The sequence below is a fragment of the Heterodontus francisci genome, chromosome 43 (genome assembly GCF_036365525.1).
Source record: "Heterodontus francisci isolate sHetFra1 chromosome 43, sHetFra1.hap1, whole genome shotgun sequence".
NCBI lineage: Eukaryota > Metazoa > Chordata > Chondrichthyes > Heterodontiformes > Heterodontidae > Heterodontus > Heterodontus francisci.
Window position 1 is genome coordinate 28,393,757 of NC_090413.1, and position 17,721 is coordinate 28,411,477.

At 42.6% G+C, this 17,721-nt stretch overlaps 1 protein-coding gene across 1 annotated transcript in view; it reads left to right on the forward strand.

The window, feature by feature from the left end:
• Positions 1-357: 357 nt before the first annotated feature.
• raver1 (ribonucleoprotein, PTB-binding 1) overlaps positions 358-17,721 on the forward strand; it is a 40,113-nt gene continuing 22,749 nt past the window's right edge. The window contains exons 1-4 of the mRNA XM_068021280.1: positions 358-716; positions 11,492-11,558; positions 14,725-15,194; positions 17,321-17,512. Coding sequence (XP_067877381.1) covers positions 384-716; positions 11,492-11,558; positions 14,725-15,194; positions 17,321-17,512 — 1,062 coding nt within the window. The 5' untranslated portion in view covers positions 358-383. The remainder of the gene's footprint in view (positions 717-11,491; positions 11,559-14,724; positions 15,195-17,320; positions 17,513-17,721) is intronic.

Here is a 17,721-nt window from a genome sequence, read left to right on the forward strand (position 1 = left end):
GAAAGAGAAGCAGAGTTAACGTTTCAGGTCAGTGACCCTGAACCACTGATGGGCAATAAATGCTGGCCTAGCCAGCGATGCCCACAATCCATTAATAAATTTTAAAATAGAGTCTGTCTATATTAAATTAACCCATAGTGGTGATGCTGGACTGATCAACTAAGTTGCAGCATTTTGGTACCCAGCGATACCCACATCCCATGAATGAATAAAAACCCCGCCCTCAGTCAGCGGATCTCGCGAGACTTTACAATAGCGGAAGCGTTGTTCAGCCGATGAACCAATCAGAGTCCGCCTTGCTCAGTGGTGGGGGCCGCGCCTGCTCACGTGCCGATTTAATTTCTCCAGCCAATGACAAGCGGCGATCCTGTTGTTAATTCAAGATGGCGGCGACCGTGTCCGTTACTTCGCCGGTGCGCGAGTTGAGGGAAAACGGTGAAAATGAGGAAAGTAACCGGGAGGAGGAAGAGGACGAGGGAGAAGGGGAAGAGTTCCTAGACGAGGAGGAGTGGCTGGATGCGAGGCAGGAGACGGACGGAGGGAGAGCAGGAGGCTTTGAGAGTGGGGAGGCCGCGCCACACCGGCGGACGCCCGAGGAGACGCTGGCCGAGCTGGAGGCCGAGGAGAAGGAGCAGCGGCTGCAGCGAACTTACCGCGAGTTCCGAAATCGGCGCAAAATCATCATCAGGAACCTGCCGTCGGACATCATCACCCAGGTAAAGGGCAGCGAGGCGATTGGGAGGGAGGTGGCCGAGGACGTGGCTGGGGAGCTCGGGTAAAAATGGATGAACGCCCCGAGGCCTTGCTGCCGGCGGCCGGCGCTTCGCACGGCGCCTGCGCACACTGCCGGGGACTCAGCTGTCAATCAAAGTGAGAAACGCTCCCGCTGCCCCGACTGTAAATAAGAGCCTGGCACTGTGTTCCTCTATAGGGGGATTTTAATCAGTGAGCTCTTCCCCTTAACATAAGTTCGGAGGTGGAGGCCGAACTTTATTTGTTTTTTAGGGGGTAGAAGTTCGGAACTCTCCGGCAAAGGGTAGTTGATAGATCAATTGTTAACTTCAAATCTGAGATTGCATATCAAAAACTTAACGTCCCTATTAAGGGATATGGGGCAAAAGTTAGGTTGCAGATCATCCATGCTCTTATTGAATGTTGAAGCAAAGTTGAGATGCTGAAAGGCATTTTGCTGTTCCTATGTTCTTTTCAAAAAGAATATTTAGTGTTTTCAAAATGGGCTAGTATTTAGAATTAAAATCTCAATTCCATAACTCAGTCATTTTAACCTTAGTGGTGGGAATGCTTTTAGAAAGGGTGGGTGAAATTTAATGCTGTGGTAGGAAGAGTGAGGAAAGGTAATATAAAATAAAGGGTACAATTCTAAATGCAGTGCAAGAGCAGAAACCTTGGTACATGTGCATAATTCATCCAAGGTGGCAGGGCAGGTTGAGAAAGTGGTTGATAAGGCATACAGGATTCTGGGTTTTATAAGCAGAAGCATAGAGTACAAAAGCAAGGAAGATATGGTGAACCTTTATAAAACCCAGATTCTACTTTAGTTGGTACATTGTGCCCAATTCTGGACACTACACTTTGGGCAGGATGTGTAGGCATCGGAGAGGGTGCAGAAAAGGTTCATTGGAATGGTTCTGGGGATAAGGGACAACTTTTAAGTGGTTAGATTGTCAGAGCTGGAGCTGTTCTTGGAGGAGAGGAGATTTGATAAAGATGCTCAAAACCCTGAGGAATTGGGACAGAGTAGATAGAAACTGTTCTCATTGGTGGAAGAGTTGAGAACCGGAGGGCACCAATTTAAGGTGCATGGCAAAAGGACCAAAGACGACGACAGAACTTTTTTTATGCAGCGAGTGGTTAGGATCTGGAATGCACTGCCTGAGAATGTGGTGGAGGCAGATTCAATTGCAGTTTTTAAAAGGGAATTGGATAGTTATCTGGAGAGAATTTGCAGGACTATAGGGAAAAGGCAGGTGAGTGGGACTAGCTGAGTTGCTCTTGCAGAGAGCTGGCATGGGTGCATGGGCTGAATGCCCTCCACCTGTGCTGCAACCATTCAATGATTTGTGGAGAAGAGGATTTTGAAATTTCATCAGAATGTATGTAGTGTTTTTCTTCTTAGAAAATAGATTGTAGTTAATTAGTCCCATAATTCCACTTTAGAAATTAGACTCAAATCATCTAAAACAGATCACATTAAGATCTCTGAATATGAGTTGAACTGGGACGCTGAGTTATCGAGAATTTCTTTTTTTTTTCAGAAGTGTATTGCCCTTAAGAGGATAAAGGAAGATGAAATTCATAGCTGAAGTTTAATTTGTAAATCTTTTTTTGATGCAATTGTATATTTAACATCAAATTACTGAGCTTCCATTGTGGTCCGTCCTCTGCAAAATGATGCCTTTCATTATGTTGGTAAATTATATGTACTTATGTTTCTCAGTGTGTATAAATACTTTGAAGAAACGGATAAATACTGTTGTGGAGCAGTGGTGTTTATTCGTTAAAACAAGTCTATTTTGGGATCTGGTTGAGTAGCACAAATAAACTTAAGCTGAATTTGCAATTCTAGTCCATTTGTTATTTTGTTTCTCAACATATACCAACTCTTACTAATGGGTGGTCTTGATTTTTTTTGTGCTTTGAAAGTGAGGGGGAAGTTAGTGTCTCTTGCTTTCATTGAGCATGATCGGGTACAAGTAAATTGACTGTATTTCAACCAAGTATTTTAATTAGAAGCACAAGAGTATTGCCCCATTCCCCACCCATTCACACCAACACTAGTGTGACTGTAGTCTCAGATACTAGAAATCCTTGCTGCTGCTGAGTGAGACAGACCATAGAGAATTCCTGACCGTATTGTACTACTGTACCTCTGGGCTAAAATTACTCTCTATTTGGAGCTGTTCATGAGTTTTGTGCCAACAGATCAGGATGGATTTAAACCTAGATCCCAGAAAGGTAAAAACAGAATCATGCCTGACCTCACCAGCCAGACCTCATGTTCTTATCCAAAACAATGTTTTTTTAAAATGAAATAAGCCAATTTTACGAATGTTGAATCTGGTGAACTCTGGTGTTCTTCTGTCACATTCATTGTCAGGTGATCTGGAAACCACTGGATGTTACTGAGTAGCTAATGATGGCTAGCGGAACAATGTAGCTGCAAGGCTCAGTGAACTTGTGCAAGGCAAACACAAGTTGGAAGCTTCTGCACAGAGTAAACAGGGAATTTCTGGAAGTGCATAGTCTGGCAGGATGGAAGGTCATCTGTATGAGAGCAGATTTATAAAAACAAAATTTATAGTTTGATAACCCAGTGAGCATTCATGGAGCATGGCAGAGCCTGCAGCTAAGTGGTATATTCTCGGTAGAGGAATGTACATTTCACTGGACTTGCATTAACTAAGACTATTTTCTATTTTTTTTTTTAATTGACCCAAACTTGCTTTATAAAGAGTTATATCGGCCTGGAATGAAGCCATTCAGCCCACCATGTACATGCCAGATTTCTGCAGATCAAACAGGCCCTAATTATTAAATTTGGTTTCTTCAAAATGGTGAACCCGGCCGTATTTAAGTGTGTCAAGGCCAGTAAAGCTTCGTGTTTATTTAATAACTTTCTGGCAGAAAGTGAAGTGTTAACTGTCTTTTTGTGAAATGAGTTGGCATACATGATATTGCATGTTTCTTTTTTAATCTTTTTGCCTTCTGGTTTTCTCTGTTTAGTAAAGGGTTACAGTTTCCCATACTCGTGTCTACACTCAGTGCATCAAGCCATCTTCTATTCTTGGGATGATGGGCTTGCAGTCTATTTCCAGCACTTGCCACATTTTGTTTAATTTTGAGACTTTTAATGGAGTATTCGATGGAGTCTGACGTTGTTTACATGGCAAGGTCCCACATGAGATAAATTGCTGGATAACCTTTTGTTGTGATGGTTGAGAGATAAATATTGGGCGAAGTCTTCAAAGTAGTGAAAAGAGATCATTTACATTCACCTATGAGGGCAGACAGCCTCAATTCAATGTCTTATCTGAAAAATGATACCTCCAACACTGCAGCACTCCCACACTTCTATCAGCCTAGATGATGTGCTGATCTTTTCAACCCTGAGCTGAGCTTCAAATACTACATCTGATCTGTTGCCTTGTGCTCTTCTCCATGTCATTGTTCACTCTTCCCCACCTCTAACTCAGATCCTTAGCTCTGATTCTTGTCACCTCCATATTGATTTGTCTCTACTCTCTGCAATGTGTGGCCCTTCATTTTTGGAATTTCTTTGAGTCCCTTTGCCTCTCTACCTCTGCTTTCACCTTCAAAAATCAGTTTGTTTTTTTATCTGCGCACCAGTTACCATTCCAAATTTCTCACCTCCATCTTCCTCATCGTCTGCTACCTACCCTTTAAAGTATCTTGATATGTTTCACTGAAATAGACAATATTCTACATGTTGAGCTGTATCAATTGTACATCTTGAGTAAGCATATTTTTCTGGCTAAACTGTAACCAATATGTATCTCATTTTCCTTCTCCTGTTTATCAAATAAAGACGCTATCAGTGTGAGCTTCCTTTCTCTTCCCACCACCCACTGCCACTTAAACAACAGAGGGAGGAGGAAGGTGAATGGACAGTCTGGAGTAATCCTGAGTTAGACACAGCAAGAAGGGTCCAGGATAAGTCTATGCTCAGTTTGCTGACCCTAGATGAGGTGGGAAATGAACACAACATTTCAGTGCAGTGGCTCTGTGAGAGGGAGGAGAAAGGTCAACCAAAGTTTGATAATCACTGTCCAATACCTGCTCCTGAAAAATGTACATGTGGAAGTTGGCTCAGAGCAAGTTTGGCTGTAATATTCTCCCATCCACCCGCATCCGTAAATTTGCTGTATGGACTGCTGCAACTTGCCCATGTGAAGAATATTGCCTTGGGTGAAGTCCCAGAGAGTAGCCATTGCCCATAGAACTGTATCCCAGTATGAGTGAGCACCAGGAAAATCAAGAACTTTGAAGGGAATAGGAAATAAGTGTGTAGTTACCAGTGACTGAAAACAATTTGCCCTGCATGCACCACAACCTTAAAATTGCAAGTCATTCTCATAGTTTTACTTGAACACCTTTTTTTTCCAGATTTCTTCAGATTAATCTACATTTGTAGTCTTCAATCATTCTTCAAAAAATGACTTTTCAGTTATGTGACATGTGAATAAAAAATAAATTCTCAGGATTTATTCCCGACAGGTCATACCTAAAACAAAAAATAGAGCTTACAGAAAGCTTTGTAGATTGTCGGTGAAGAGCTTGTAAGAAACTTGGGGCTGATGCTCTCCGTTTGCCTTTGTTTCACACAAGCCAGAACAGCTTGCATTTAAAAATGTTTCAGTGATCTATCTGCTCCTACTTGCTTACTGTCCAGGTGAGAGGCAGTCTAAGTGCTGCAGAGATGCCTTTGCTGTTTGCTGTTGGAGCAACTGTATAACATATTCACTGTGCTTGCTCAGTGAGTTATGGTGGGAAGAATCATGATGAGGGAAATCTGAGCATGTGTCAGAACGAGTCAAGGTAGCACATCATCTAACTTGATTTTCAAACTTCTAAATTCTTTTTGTCAGTCTTCCTTCTCACCTCCAAAGCCCTGGAATCCAGATCGGCAAATCTTTCCACAGAAGTCAGGTGATCTCCAGGACCTCATCGAGCCAGCCATTCTTTGTACATGTGGTGATTGGCTATTTTACGACAGGGATGTTGCCAACAAGCCTGATTGTGTCCTGCTACAACAGTCACCCCATTTATATGCTACCAGCAGGTGTTTCAGAATCCTACATGTAAACATTGCAGGAGTGCTCTGAGGCAAATTCTGACCAGCCTACCAAGGTTGTAGGGAAAACTGGCTCACTCACCACAGCATGAATGTCAGGTCTCGTTGGTCTGTATGGATCACGAACCCACTGTCTGAATTCACTGAACTATTGAGGTGTAGTTGTGTAGATTGTTGAGGAAGGAGGGGCAGGTAGGAAAGGTCATAGGCCGGGGACTGTTTTATACGTGTATGCATTGAATACGAAAGTGAGGAAGAGCTGTTGAATCTATAGAAGAGGTTGGCGGTGCCACAGTTCTAAGTGTTGCAGTTCTAGGTGGCTCATTTTGGGAAGGATATTGGACTGATGGGCTGCAGTAAAAGTTCACATGATGCTGGACTATAAATTTTTTTTTATTCATTCATGGGATGTGGAAAGGCCAGCATTTATTGCCCATCCCTAATTATCCTACAGAAGGTAATGAGCTGTGGAATGGCTTGCTTGGCCATTTGAGGATACTTAAGAATCAACCATATTGATGTGGGTCTGGCATCACTTATAGACCAGACTGGGTAAGGACAGCAGATTTCCTTCATTATGGGCTATTAGTGACCAGGTGGGTTTTTTACTTCAATCCGGTAGTCTCACGGTCACCACTAGCTTTTTATTCCTGATTCATTTCGTTAACTGAATTCGATTCATATTGCCAGAATGGGATTTGAACTTGTTGCCAGATTATTAATCCAAGCCTCTGGATTGCCAGTTTTGTAACATAACCACTGTTATCATAGTCACTTTTATCATTCGCCCCTATCCAATAGGTATGAGGTTCTTGCTCCCGGTGTGGACGAGGGCAGAGACTGCAGGGAGGCTGAGCAAACTGACCACAGCACTGTGGTTCAGAGTGCCATTCAAGTGGGGGGAGAAAAGAGAAATGTAGTTGTAATAGGGGATAGCATAGTTAGGGGAATAGATACTATTCTCTGCAGCAAAGACGGAGTCCCGAAGGCTGTGTTGCCTACCTGGTGCCAAGGTTAAGGACATCTCTTCTGGGCTGGAGTGGGAGGGGAAGGATCCTGTTTTCGTGGTCCACGTAGGTACCAAAGACATAGGTAGGACTAGGAAAGAGGTTCTGCTGAGGGACTATGAGCAGCTCTGGGCAAAATTTAAGAAGCAGAACCTCAAGGGTAATAATCTCTGGATTACTACCTGAGCCACGTGCAAATTGGCATAGGGTAAATAAGATTAGAGAGATAAATGCATGGCTCAAAGATTGGCGTGGGAGAAATGGGTTCCGATTCATGGGGCACTGGAACCAGTACTAAGGAAGGAGAGAACTGTTCCGTTGGGACGTGCTTCATTTGAACCATGCTGGGACCAATGTCCTGGCAAATCATATAACTAGCGTTGCAGATAGAACTTTAAACTAATTAGTTGGGGGGGTTCAATTGAAGGGAAGTTTAAAAAATCAAAACTAAACGAGAGCACAGAGGTGCAGGGTCGTGAAAAGGCGAACAGTAATCAAAGTAACAGGAAGGGGCAGAAGAGTACAGCAGAAATTGGAACCAGAATGAGTAATAATGGTTAAAAAGTCAAAGCTTAAGGCTCTTTATCTGGACGCAGGATTTGTAACAAGGTAGATGAGTTGACGGCACAAATGGAAATAAATGAATATGAACTGATAACTATTACAGAGACGTGGTTGCAGGGTGACCAGGACTCAGAACTCAATATTCAAGGGAATTCGTTCTGGAAAAATAGGCAAAAAGGAGATGGGGTAGCTTTGTTAATAAAGGAAGGTATCAGTGCGGTGGTGAGTAGTGATCTAGGTGCAACAGATGATGATGTGGAATCAGTTTGGGTGGAAATAAGGGATAGCAAGGGCAAGAGGTCACATAGAAAATGGGAGCAGGTATAGGCCATTCGGCCCTTCGCGTCTGCCCTGCCATTCCAAAAAAAAATCATGGCTGATTGTCTAATTCAGTACCCTGTTCCCGCTTTCTCCCCAGATTCCTTGATCCCTTTGGCATTAAGAAACATATTTATCTCCTTATTGAATATATTTCATAACTTGTTTTCCTCTGCCTTCTGCGGTAGGGAATTCCACAGGTTCGCCATCCTGAGTGAAGAAATTTCACCTCATCTCATCCCTGTATCCTGAGACTGTGAACCCTGGTTCTGGACTCCCCAGCCATCGGGAACATCCATCCTGCATCTAGCCTGTCTAGTCCTGAGAATTTTATAGGTTTTTATGAGATCCCCTCTCATTCTTCTGAACTCTAGTGAATATCGGCGTAGTCGACCCCATCTCTCCTCATACGCCAATCCTGCCATCCCAGGAATCAGCCTAGTAAATCTTCTTTGCACTCCTTCCATGGCAAGAACATCCTTCCTCAGATGAGGAGACTAAAACTGCACGCAATACTCACTAAGGCCCTGTATAACTGCAGTAAGACTTTCTTGCTCCTGTACTCAAATCGTCTTGCAATGAAGGCCAACATATCATTTGCCTTCCTAATTGCTTGCTGCACCTGAATGCTTGCCTTCAGCGACTGGTGTACAAGGGCACCCAGGTCCTGTTGTACCTCCCACTTTCCCAATCTATCACCATTCATATAATCTTCCATTCTGTTTTTACCACCAAAGTAGATAACCTCACATTTATCCACGTTCTACTGCATCTGCCATGCATTTGCCCACTCACCCAACTTGACCAAATCATGGGTGGGGGTTGTCTATAGGCCCCCGCAGAGTTGCCTCACTGTAGGACAAAATATAAATTGGGAAATAATGAAGGTGTGTAAGAAAGGCGCTACAATTGTCCTAGGTGATTTTTAATCTGCATATTGACTGGACAAATCAGATTCGCAGAGTTACGATGGAAGACAGATTTGTAGAGTGCATCAGGGATTGTTACTTAAAGCAATATGTTGCAGAACCTACCCGGGAACAGGCTATTTTAGATCTAGTAATGTGTAATGAGGTAGGATTCATAAGAGATATTGTAGTTTCGGTTCTTCTCGGGTAGCGAGCACAACATGGTAGAATTTCAAATTCAGTTTGTGGGCGAGCAACTAGAGTCTCAAACCAATGTCCTCAACTTAAACAAGGGTAATTACAGAAGTATGAAGAAAGTTGTCTAAAGCGGGCTGGGAAAGTAGACTAAGGGGAAGGTCAGTGGATGAGCAGTGGCAGACATTCAAGCAGATATTTCATAACACTCAGCAAAAATTTATCCCAGTCAAAAAGAAGGACTCGATGAGAAGGATGAACCACCTGTGGTTGACAAAGGCGGTCAAGGAGAGTATCTAATCAGAAACTAAGGCATGCAAAGCAGCAAAAACTAGTGGTAGGCCAGAGGATTGGGAATTTTTTAGGAGCCAGCAGCAGATGACTAAAAATCTAATAGAGGGATTATGAAAGTAAATTGGCAAGAAATATAAAAACAAACAGCAAGAGCTTCTACGGGTATACAAAAACAAAGTAGTTGGACCCTTGAAAGATACGACTGGAGAATGGGGAAATGGCAGATAATTTAAACCAACATTTTGCATCGGTCTTCACGGTGGAGGACACTATAAACATCCCACAAATATCAGATAAGCAAGGAGCTAATGGGAGGAAAGATCTTATAACAGTCTCTATCACGAGGGACAATGTATTTGACAAACTAATCGGACTAAAGGCAGACAAGTCTCTGGACCTGATGGCCTGCATCCAAGGGTTTTAAAGGAAGTGGCTGCAGAGATAGTGGAGTCATTGGTCGAAATATTCCTGAACTCACTGGATTCCAGGAGGGTCCCAGCGGATTGGAAAATCGCTAATGTGATGCCCCTGTTCAAGAAGGGAGGGAGACAAAAGGCAGGAAACTATAGGCCAGTCAGCCTAACATCGGTCGTTGGGAAAATGCTAGAGTCCATTATTAAGGAAGAAATAGCAGGACATTTAGAAAAGCTTAACGCAATCAAACAGTCAGCATGGTTTTGTGAAAGGGGAATCGTGTTTGACAAATTTGCTAGAGTTCTTTGAGGATATAACAAGTGGAGTTGATAAAGGGGAACCAGTAGATGCAGTATATTTGGATTTTCAGAAGGCATGTGATAAGGTGCCACATAAAAGATTATTGCACAAGATAGGAGCTCCTGGTATTGGTGATAATGTATTCGCATGGGTTGAGGATTGGTTAACTCACAGAAGAGAGTCGGGATTAATGGGTCTTTTTCATGTTGGAAAGATGTAACTTGTGGAGTGCCACAAGGATCAGTTCTCAGGCCTCAATTATTTACTGTCTATATTAATGACTTGGAGGGGGCAGAGTGTAATGTATCCAAACTTGCTGATACAAAAATAGGTGGGAAGGCATGTTGTGATGTGGACATAAGGAATCTGCAAGGGGATAGAGATAGGTTGAGTGAGTGGGCAAAAACTCGGCAGATGGAGTTTAATGTAGGAAAGTGTGAGGTCATGCACTTTGGTAGGAAGAATCAAAAGGCAGACTATTATTTAAATGGAGAGAGACTCCAAAAAATTGCAGCACAGAGGGAGATGGGTGTTCTTGTGCATGAAACACAAAGTTAGCATGCAGGTGCAGCAAGTAATTAAGAAGGCAAATGGCATTTTAGCCTTTATTGCCAGGGAGTTGGAGTTTAAAAATAGGGTAGTCTTGTTACAACAGTACAGGGTGTTGCTGAGCCCACACCTGGAATACTGTGTACAATTTTGGTCCCCATATTTAAGTTCAAGAGATTCACTTGGCTGATTCCTGGGATGAAAGGGTTGACTTACCACAAACGGCTAAACAGGTTAGGCCTTTATTCAGTAGCGTTTGGAAGAATAGGGGTGATCTTGTTGAAACGTACAAGATTCTGAGGGGACTTGACAGGGTAGATGTTAAGAAGATGTTTCCACTAGTGAGGGAATCTCGAGCTAGGGGACACTGATTTAAAACTGAAATGCGAAGGAACTTCTTTTCTCAGAGGATAGTGAATGTCTGGAATTCTCTACCCCAGCGAGTGTGGAGGCTAGATCACAAAGTATTTCAAGAGGGGGTAGATAGATTTTTGAAATATCGGAGTTGAGGGCTATGAGGAGCTGGCACGAAAGAGTTGAGGTCTGGGGCAGATCAGCCATGATCTTATTGAATAGCAGGGCATGCTTGAGGGGCTGAATGGCCTACTCCTGCTCCTATTTATGTTCCTATGAATGGAATAGATAAAGGAGACCCAGTCAGGTTTGCAAAGTTCTGAAGTTTTGAGAGGGTGAACAATGGAAGTTTGTTAATCATTCATAGAGACTTCAAATGATCACAATGAACAAAGGAGGAAGTTAAAATCAATCTTTTCACAAGGTTATTTGAACATGAAATGCTTTACCATAAGTGGCTATTGAGGCCCAGGCTATTGCATCATTTTGAAAAGGAATTCAATTAAAATTATATGCTCCAGGTAAAGAGCGAGCACAGCATCAATGGGTCAAATTGCTGTTATCTTGTAATTTCTGTGGCCAAAGGAACCCTTTTTTAAGTGAATTGGCGTGAGTCACTTCTGTAAATTTGCCACTTTTTGGCAAATGGAATTATCATTAAATCTCTACAGGTCATATACCAGCAATAGTTCAACCTAGAAAGTGCAATCTTAACTTCTAATCCCTCATCAAAATCAATATGCCTTGTCTTACAGGAGGTTTATGAACTGCTGAGCGAGTATGATCTAAAATACTGTTTTGTGGACAAGTACAAAGGAACAGGTGAGTGTCCTCTGATCTCAGTTATGTTCCCAGGTGCCTGCATTTCAGGGAAGACTGAGATAAAACTGACTTGTAAAGAAGTTATAAATGCATGCTGTGGTCTTCAGCATTGTGATGAAGTGCAGTTTTCAACATGGAAAATCCCTGGTTGGTTATTCTGAGTTTGAGAGAAGGAAGTGAAGGACTGGATGGGTAAAGGCCTTCTGAACATTAAAGCTCATCTGTGTCTGGTACGTTATGTTTAAATAACAGCAGATTTTTAATTGCCTCCATTTTTGAGTCGATTATTCTGAGCATTTATCATTCTTGGTCTAAAGCAGCTTTCCTAGTCTGCTTTCAAATTTCTTTTCACTAATTTCCACTTGTTTGGCTCTATTTCCATAGTGTACTTTGAATTCATAATTTAGAGTTACCTTGTCTTTCCTTTTATCTATTTCAATCCTCATTGTAGACTGTTAAGGTGCACTCTCTGTAATCTACCCCCACAGTTCATCCCCCTTTGCATCCTTTCCAAGCTGAGTTCTAAGCTGTGGCTACGCGCTTCCCTCAAGTTGAGAGGAAATTTCCTTAGCCACTTGCTCCAGGTGATTTGTACGTATTTCTGTTGGGGAAGTGCCACAGTCCGTTGTTAAGGAGGATATAGTTACTGAGCTAGTCTGGTAACACACTGGATTGGAGAGCCATTGTGCTAACTCCACAGTTGTAGGCTTTGAGCGTGTGCTGTTTATTCCTCCGAGATCTTCATTTCAGTTGTATGTTTTGTCTGGGCTATAGTCTGAGGTGTAACATTTGTGGTCTTTTAAAGAAAACTGATTTGACTTTGGATTTGGTTTAGTCAATCTATCTTTTATAAAATTGCAATTTTTCCTTCATTGCAATTAAATGTGGGATTGAGAAAGGAATTTAAGATACTAGTAAGGCAGAGCTCGATAGATTCTTAATACGCAAGGGGGTGATAAGTTATTGGGAGTTGGTGGGAATGTCGAGTTGAGGTTACAATCTGATCAGCCATGATATTGAATGGCGGAGCAGGTTTGAGGGGTCGAGTGGCCAACTCCTGCTCCTAATTCATATTTATGTTTGTATTGTTACGACTGAGGCGGGAGGAGTGCACTGTTATTTCAGTCCCACTTCTCCACGGGTCACAGCACATGAATAAATTTTCCCACTTACTGAAAACAGTCAGTTAGATACTCTATTTGTCCCCAGAATAAAGCACACCAGCCAGGTTTCTTTTAATCAACAACAAAATTAACTATTTATCATAAGACCAAGTCTGAACAAATAATGAAGTAAATCTATATATGAATTGAGATGTTAAAGCTCCTTATTTTCCCTGGACCTCCTGCATGTGCACACACACGCATCCAAAAAAATAACACTTAACCAGGGAAAGAAGGATTTTGGTTTACAGTTGTTTCATAGGAATGAAAGGAATAATAAAATAACTTAGTTTGTCATGATCTGGGAGGAAGTTTTTCAGTTTGGTGAGGTGTCCCAAAGTCAAATAGTTGGATGCCACTTGAAGTCTTTCCAGGTGAGGTTGATGAACAGTTTGTGATGGGTAGGCATTCAAGGAAAATTAACTGCAGCAGGCTTCGCATGGGTCTTCCATCAGGGGTGTAGCAACAGGTGGTCTTGGGTCTTAGAGTAGCAGTATAGCAATAGAAGGTTTATTCAAATTTCAGGATTTCTTAAAACACAGAAGGCAACAGGAACTACACTTGATGCAGGGATTCTTCAGAGACAGGAGGCAATAGGAATCTGCCACATTTGAAATACAAGGTTTCTTCTCGAGATGCAGGATTCCTTTTACAGAGGGTCATACTTTTTCTGGGTCTTATGCCGATCTCCAGGCAAGTCAGAATAAAATTTCAGAATGCTTGCTTTTTGTCCAAACTCACCAGCTTTTTAAAGTTCTAAACTTAAGCTCCAACCTTCCTGAAACAGGTCACGTGTCTAGTCATAAATGCTCTCTTGTAGCTCTGAGGTCAAACCCCTTTGCTGGTTTCCTTGAAATTACCTGCTTTCCTGTCTTTTTACAAGTTCAGCTTTTGTTGAACTTCCTTTCAAAACATCCATAAAGTTCAGCTGTTTGCAGGTGTCACAGTGGCTACTGAAAATCCTTTTTCTGTTTTTAAAAAACACAGAATCCTAAATGTTTTTTTAATACACAAACAACATCCTTGTAACAATGTATGTTCATATGTATGATTTCTGCGTTTGTGAATATGTCGGTTGGCTTGGATGCTGCAGCACTGCATTGATACTGCCTGTTATGCTGTACCAATCTGTCATTCCAAATTCTGAATGTGGGAAATCATTTGAATGAGGGTAACTGAACTGAAAGGAGAGACTTGGGGACCAGTTGGGAGAATACTTGATTTTTGGTCTCGGGAATCCAGGGATATGGGGAGCGGGCGACAAAGTGGACTTGAGGTTGAGGATCAGCCATGATTATTAAATTGCGGAACAGACTCAAGGGGCTACGTGGTCGACTCCTGTTTCTTGTGTTTCGTTCAAAACAAAATGTCCCATGCTGATGCTAACTTTGCTCATTTCAAATCCGTCTGTTTCCTTTGTAACCTCCCACAGCTCTGAGATTTATGCATTCCTCAATTCTAGTCTCTCGTGCATTCCGCTCTTTCTTCACCAATCATTGGTGGCTGTGCGATCGAGTGCCTGGATCCTAACTCTGGAATTCCCTCCCAAAATCTCTCCTTTTAAGATGCTCCTTAAAACCCAACTCTTTGACAAAACTTTTGATTCGGTGTCCTAATATCTCCTTTTTTGGCTGTCAATTTTTGTCTGATAGCACTCCTGTAAAGCACCTTGTGACATTTTAATATGTCAAGGGTGCTATACAAATGCAAGCTGTTTGTTCCCCTTTGCTGTGGCAGCAGTGAGCGTGCTGGAATTGTGCTTTGAACCTCTGGAGAGCAATGAAGCACAATTACTCATTACTGTGCAGTGACTCTTAAACCCCCACACTGCTGGAAAGTCTTTAGTCTGTCGCTTCTCATGTCAACTTCTTTCCACAACCCCTTCCCCTCACTGGCTGTCACATTTGGGCAATACAGCAAGGACTGTTGACAGCCACCGAGCTGTTGAGGGTAGAGGAGAGTGAAAAGTCAGTTGCATTAACTTTTGTTTTCTTTACTTTCAGCTTTTGTCACTTTATTGAATGGGGATCAAGCAAACAGTGCCATTGAGATATTTCACCAATCAACGCTGCGGGATCGAGAGATTTCAGTCCAGCTGCAACCTACTGATGCTCTCCTCTGCATTGCAAATCTGCCACTCTCCTTCACTCAGCAGCAGTTTGAAGAGCTGGTGCGGCCTTTTGGGAACCTGGAGCGATGTTTCCTTGTGTACAGTGAGGTTTCTGGACACTCAAAAGGGTACGGTTTTGTGGAATACATGAAAAAGGACTCAGCTGCCCGTGCTAAATCGGAACTCCTAGGAAAACAGCTGGGTACACGAGCCCTGTATGTTCACTGGACAGACGTAAATCAACTGACTCTTGACCTCATTCATTCCAAGTGCCTGTGCGTGGACAAACTCCCACATGATTACAAAGACCTTCAGGCACTCAGTCAAGCCTTCAGCAGGATCTATCAGCCAACCTATTGTCAGGTATGAGTAATGGTCATGGGAAGCAGGTACCATCAAAGGCAAGAATGGTCTTGACTTTTTTTTTTAAACCTGTGAGTAGCAGTCACTGCATTCATTACGCTGAGCACAGTCTGATCTATTCAGGGTCCAAGGTTGCTGTTTTTGCAGAAGTTTGCTCTTGTTTCCCTTACATTGTTAGAGATAGCCACCACACATTACTTGGGATGTGACCGGAGCGGTATGAGAAACCCTGTGGAAAATGCTGCTTGTTCCCCAGTGGTTGGGGAGTTAATGCAATGCATATCTTTAATTCCCTTCTTTTCTGTTCTCTCTCAGAAGCATTCACCCCCATTCACTTTTTGGCTATCTTGACCACTGATGATCATCACTTGTTTGTTAATAGATGTATGTGTCAGTTAGTCTTGAACTAGAATATACAGTCACATTGTTGTATATGTCGCATATGAACTGCTGTGCATGTTGTGGTGATAGGCTTACACTTTTGTTTTGCTCCTATCTTCTTGGGCACCCCTCTCCACTAGCCTGTGGATTTCCTGGACCACAAACTTTTGCTGTGTTTCTGCTCTTTAATTCCTTTAGGTGTTTTATCCTTCTTGGATATGAATGCCAAGAAACCTCCTCAGTAAAGCTATGCTCGAAGTTTACTTTGTTTACTGTACTGCTATTTCTATGCAAATTTCAACCTTTTTAATCATGAAAGTGAAGATGTGGCATTTCGATTCCCAAGTCTTGTCTTATACTGATGTTTCTATTCTGATGCTATTCTGTTACTCTAATTTGTAACATAAACTGAAGTCTATTTTGCATGGTAGTAAGTGGAAGGAGCTGGTGTGTGGGAGCTGATCCCATTATAAGCCAGGAATTATAATTCAGTTATGATTTATTGTGCCCATCGGAGGGGTTCTGCTGCAGGAAACGAAAAGCCTGTTAAGTCTGTTTGTCAGGACCACTGACTCCACTAGTCAGTCAGTTAGTTGGTGCTTGACCATGCATTCTGTCATATGCAGCAAGATTGTGCAGGTTTCTGATGACCTGCTTCCTGCATGTTCCAAATGCTGGTGGAACAATATTTTGATTTATTTATTATCGACTAGTGACTTGTCAGCTGCTAGTTTTGCAGTACTTATTTCAGGCCCTGAGTCTTGTGAAATGGTTTGAGTTGCTGAACAGCTAGATGTTTAATACTGATTTACTATATGCTGTCTTGTGACGTGGGGTAGGTTGAATTTGAAGAACTAATTTGTTCCGAATTGCCAGACATCATGAAATGCTCTCCAGAAACTTTTATGGTTCATTTTAGTTGCACGTTGGTGTTTTCGTTCTCTATTGGTTAGAGACCACCTGGGCAGTAAGTACTTCATGTTGAACTCTTCCCTTACTGAAAGTGTGCAACATTATGGGGTGTATTGGCCACAGCTGACTGTTCCACACCATTGATATGAATTTGAACAATCAGGGGAATTGCTCCATCTTAATGCTGGAATTAATGCGCTGCTTTGGTCACAAAGGAGCCCCCTCCAGGACACCCCACAATTCAACATCAGTGACTGAAAGCTTAGGGGTTTGGAGGAGGTTTATAAAAATGGAGAGATTTAAATAGAGAATTTCAACGCGTTGGAATCTCCTCTGAGAAATGTCTATTCTCAGGCTTAACACTTACTATAGACTTCAAGAATGTGGTCCACTGTGTTAAAAGGTCCTGGAGAGCTGCTGCTATTAGGCACTGTAACTGTTCTTTACAGTGTTTGGGAGTAAGTGGCAATCTGCCTCATTCTTGCCTTGGGTTGGCAGAATGTACGACTTGGCAGCAGGATATTTGTTTCAGTCTGTCCAAGAATTGCCTTCATTCCTGAAAGCATTGCAGATTACAAACCGTTATAAACTTTATTCTGCTCCTTTCCTCTTTGCGCCAGGGCAGGCTCGTTGTGATGCTCAACACAGTCCAATAGACAGAGGCTGCATCTGTGAAACTGAAATCCAGCAAAACTGTGCTGTAAGAGGGAGGGGAAGCTCTTCACAACTACCTTGATTGTCCATCTGTTGATATTTGTTTGCTTATCTTTTTCTCCCCCTTCAAATCCATTGCTTCCTCAATCACATATGTCCTGTGCCCCCCTCTCATGCAGCTGGCTCAGGGACCTGATGGGCAATTTCGAGGCTTTGCAGTCGTGGAATATGAAGCTGCGGATCAAGCAGAGGAAGTGCAGCAGGAGACGGATGGGCTGTGGGTTGATGGGAACCACGTTCGGGTCTCATTCTGTGCACCTGGACCCCCAGGACGGAGTATGCTTCCAGCCCTGATAGCAGCTCAAGCTATGGTGAGGCCTTATTTTAATTTTTAATGTACAGATTTCAAGCACCAGATAGCCACGACCTCTGTTCGAAGTATAGACTGTGCAAGACTCTCAAAAATCTTAACTGGCTTTCAGCAATGGTAGTTTGGAGTGCAAAGAACAATACTAGAAAACAATGGAGCAGTAAGACGTTACTTGATCACAGTGCCCACCATGTTTGAGTAGCCATTTAG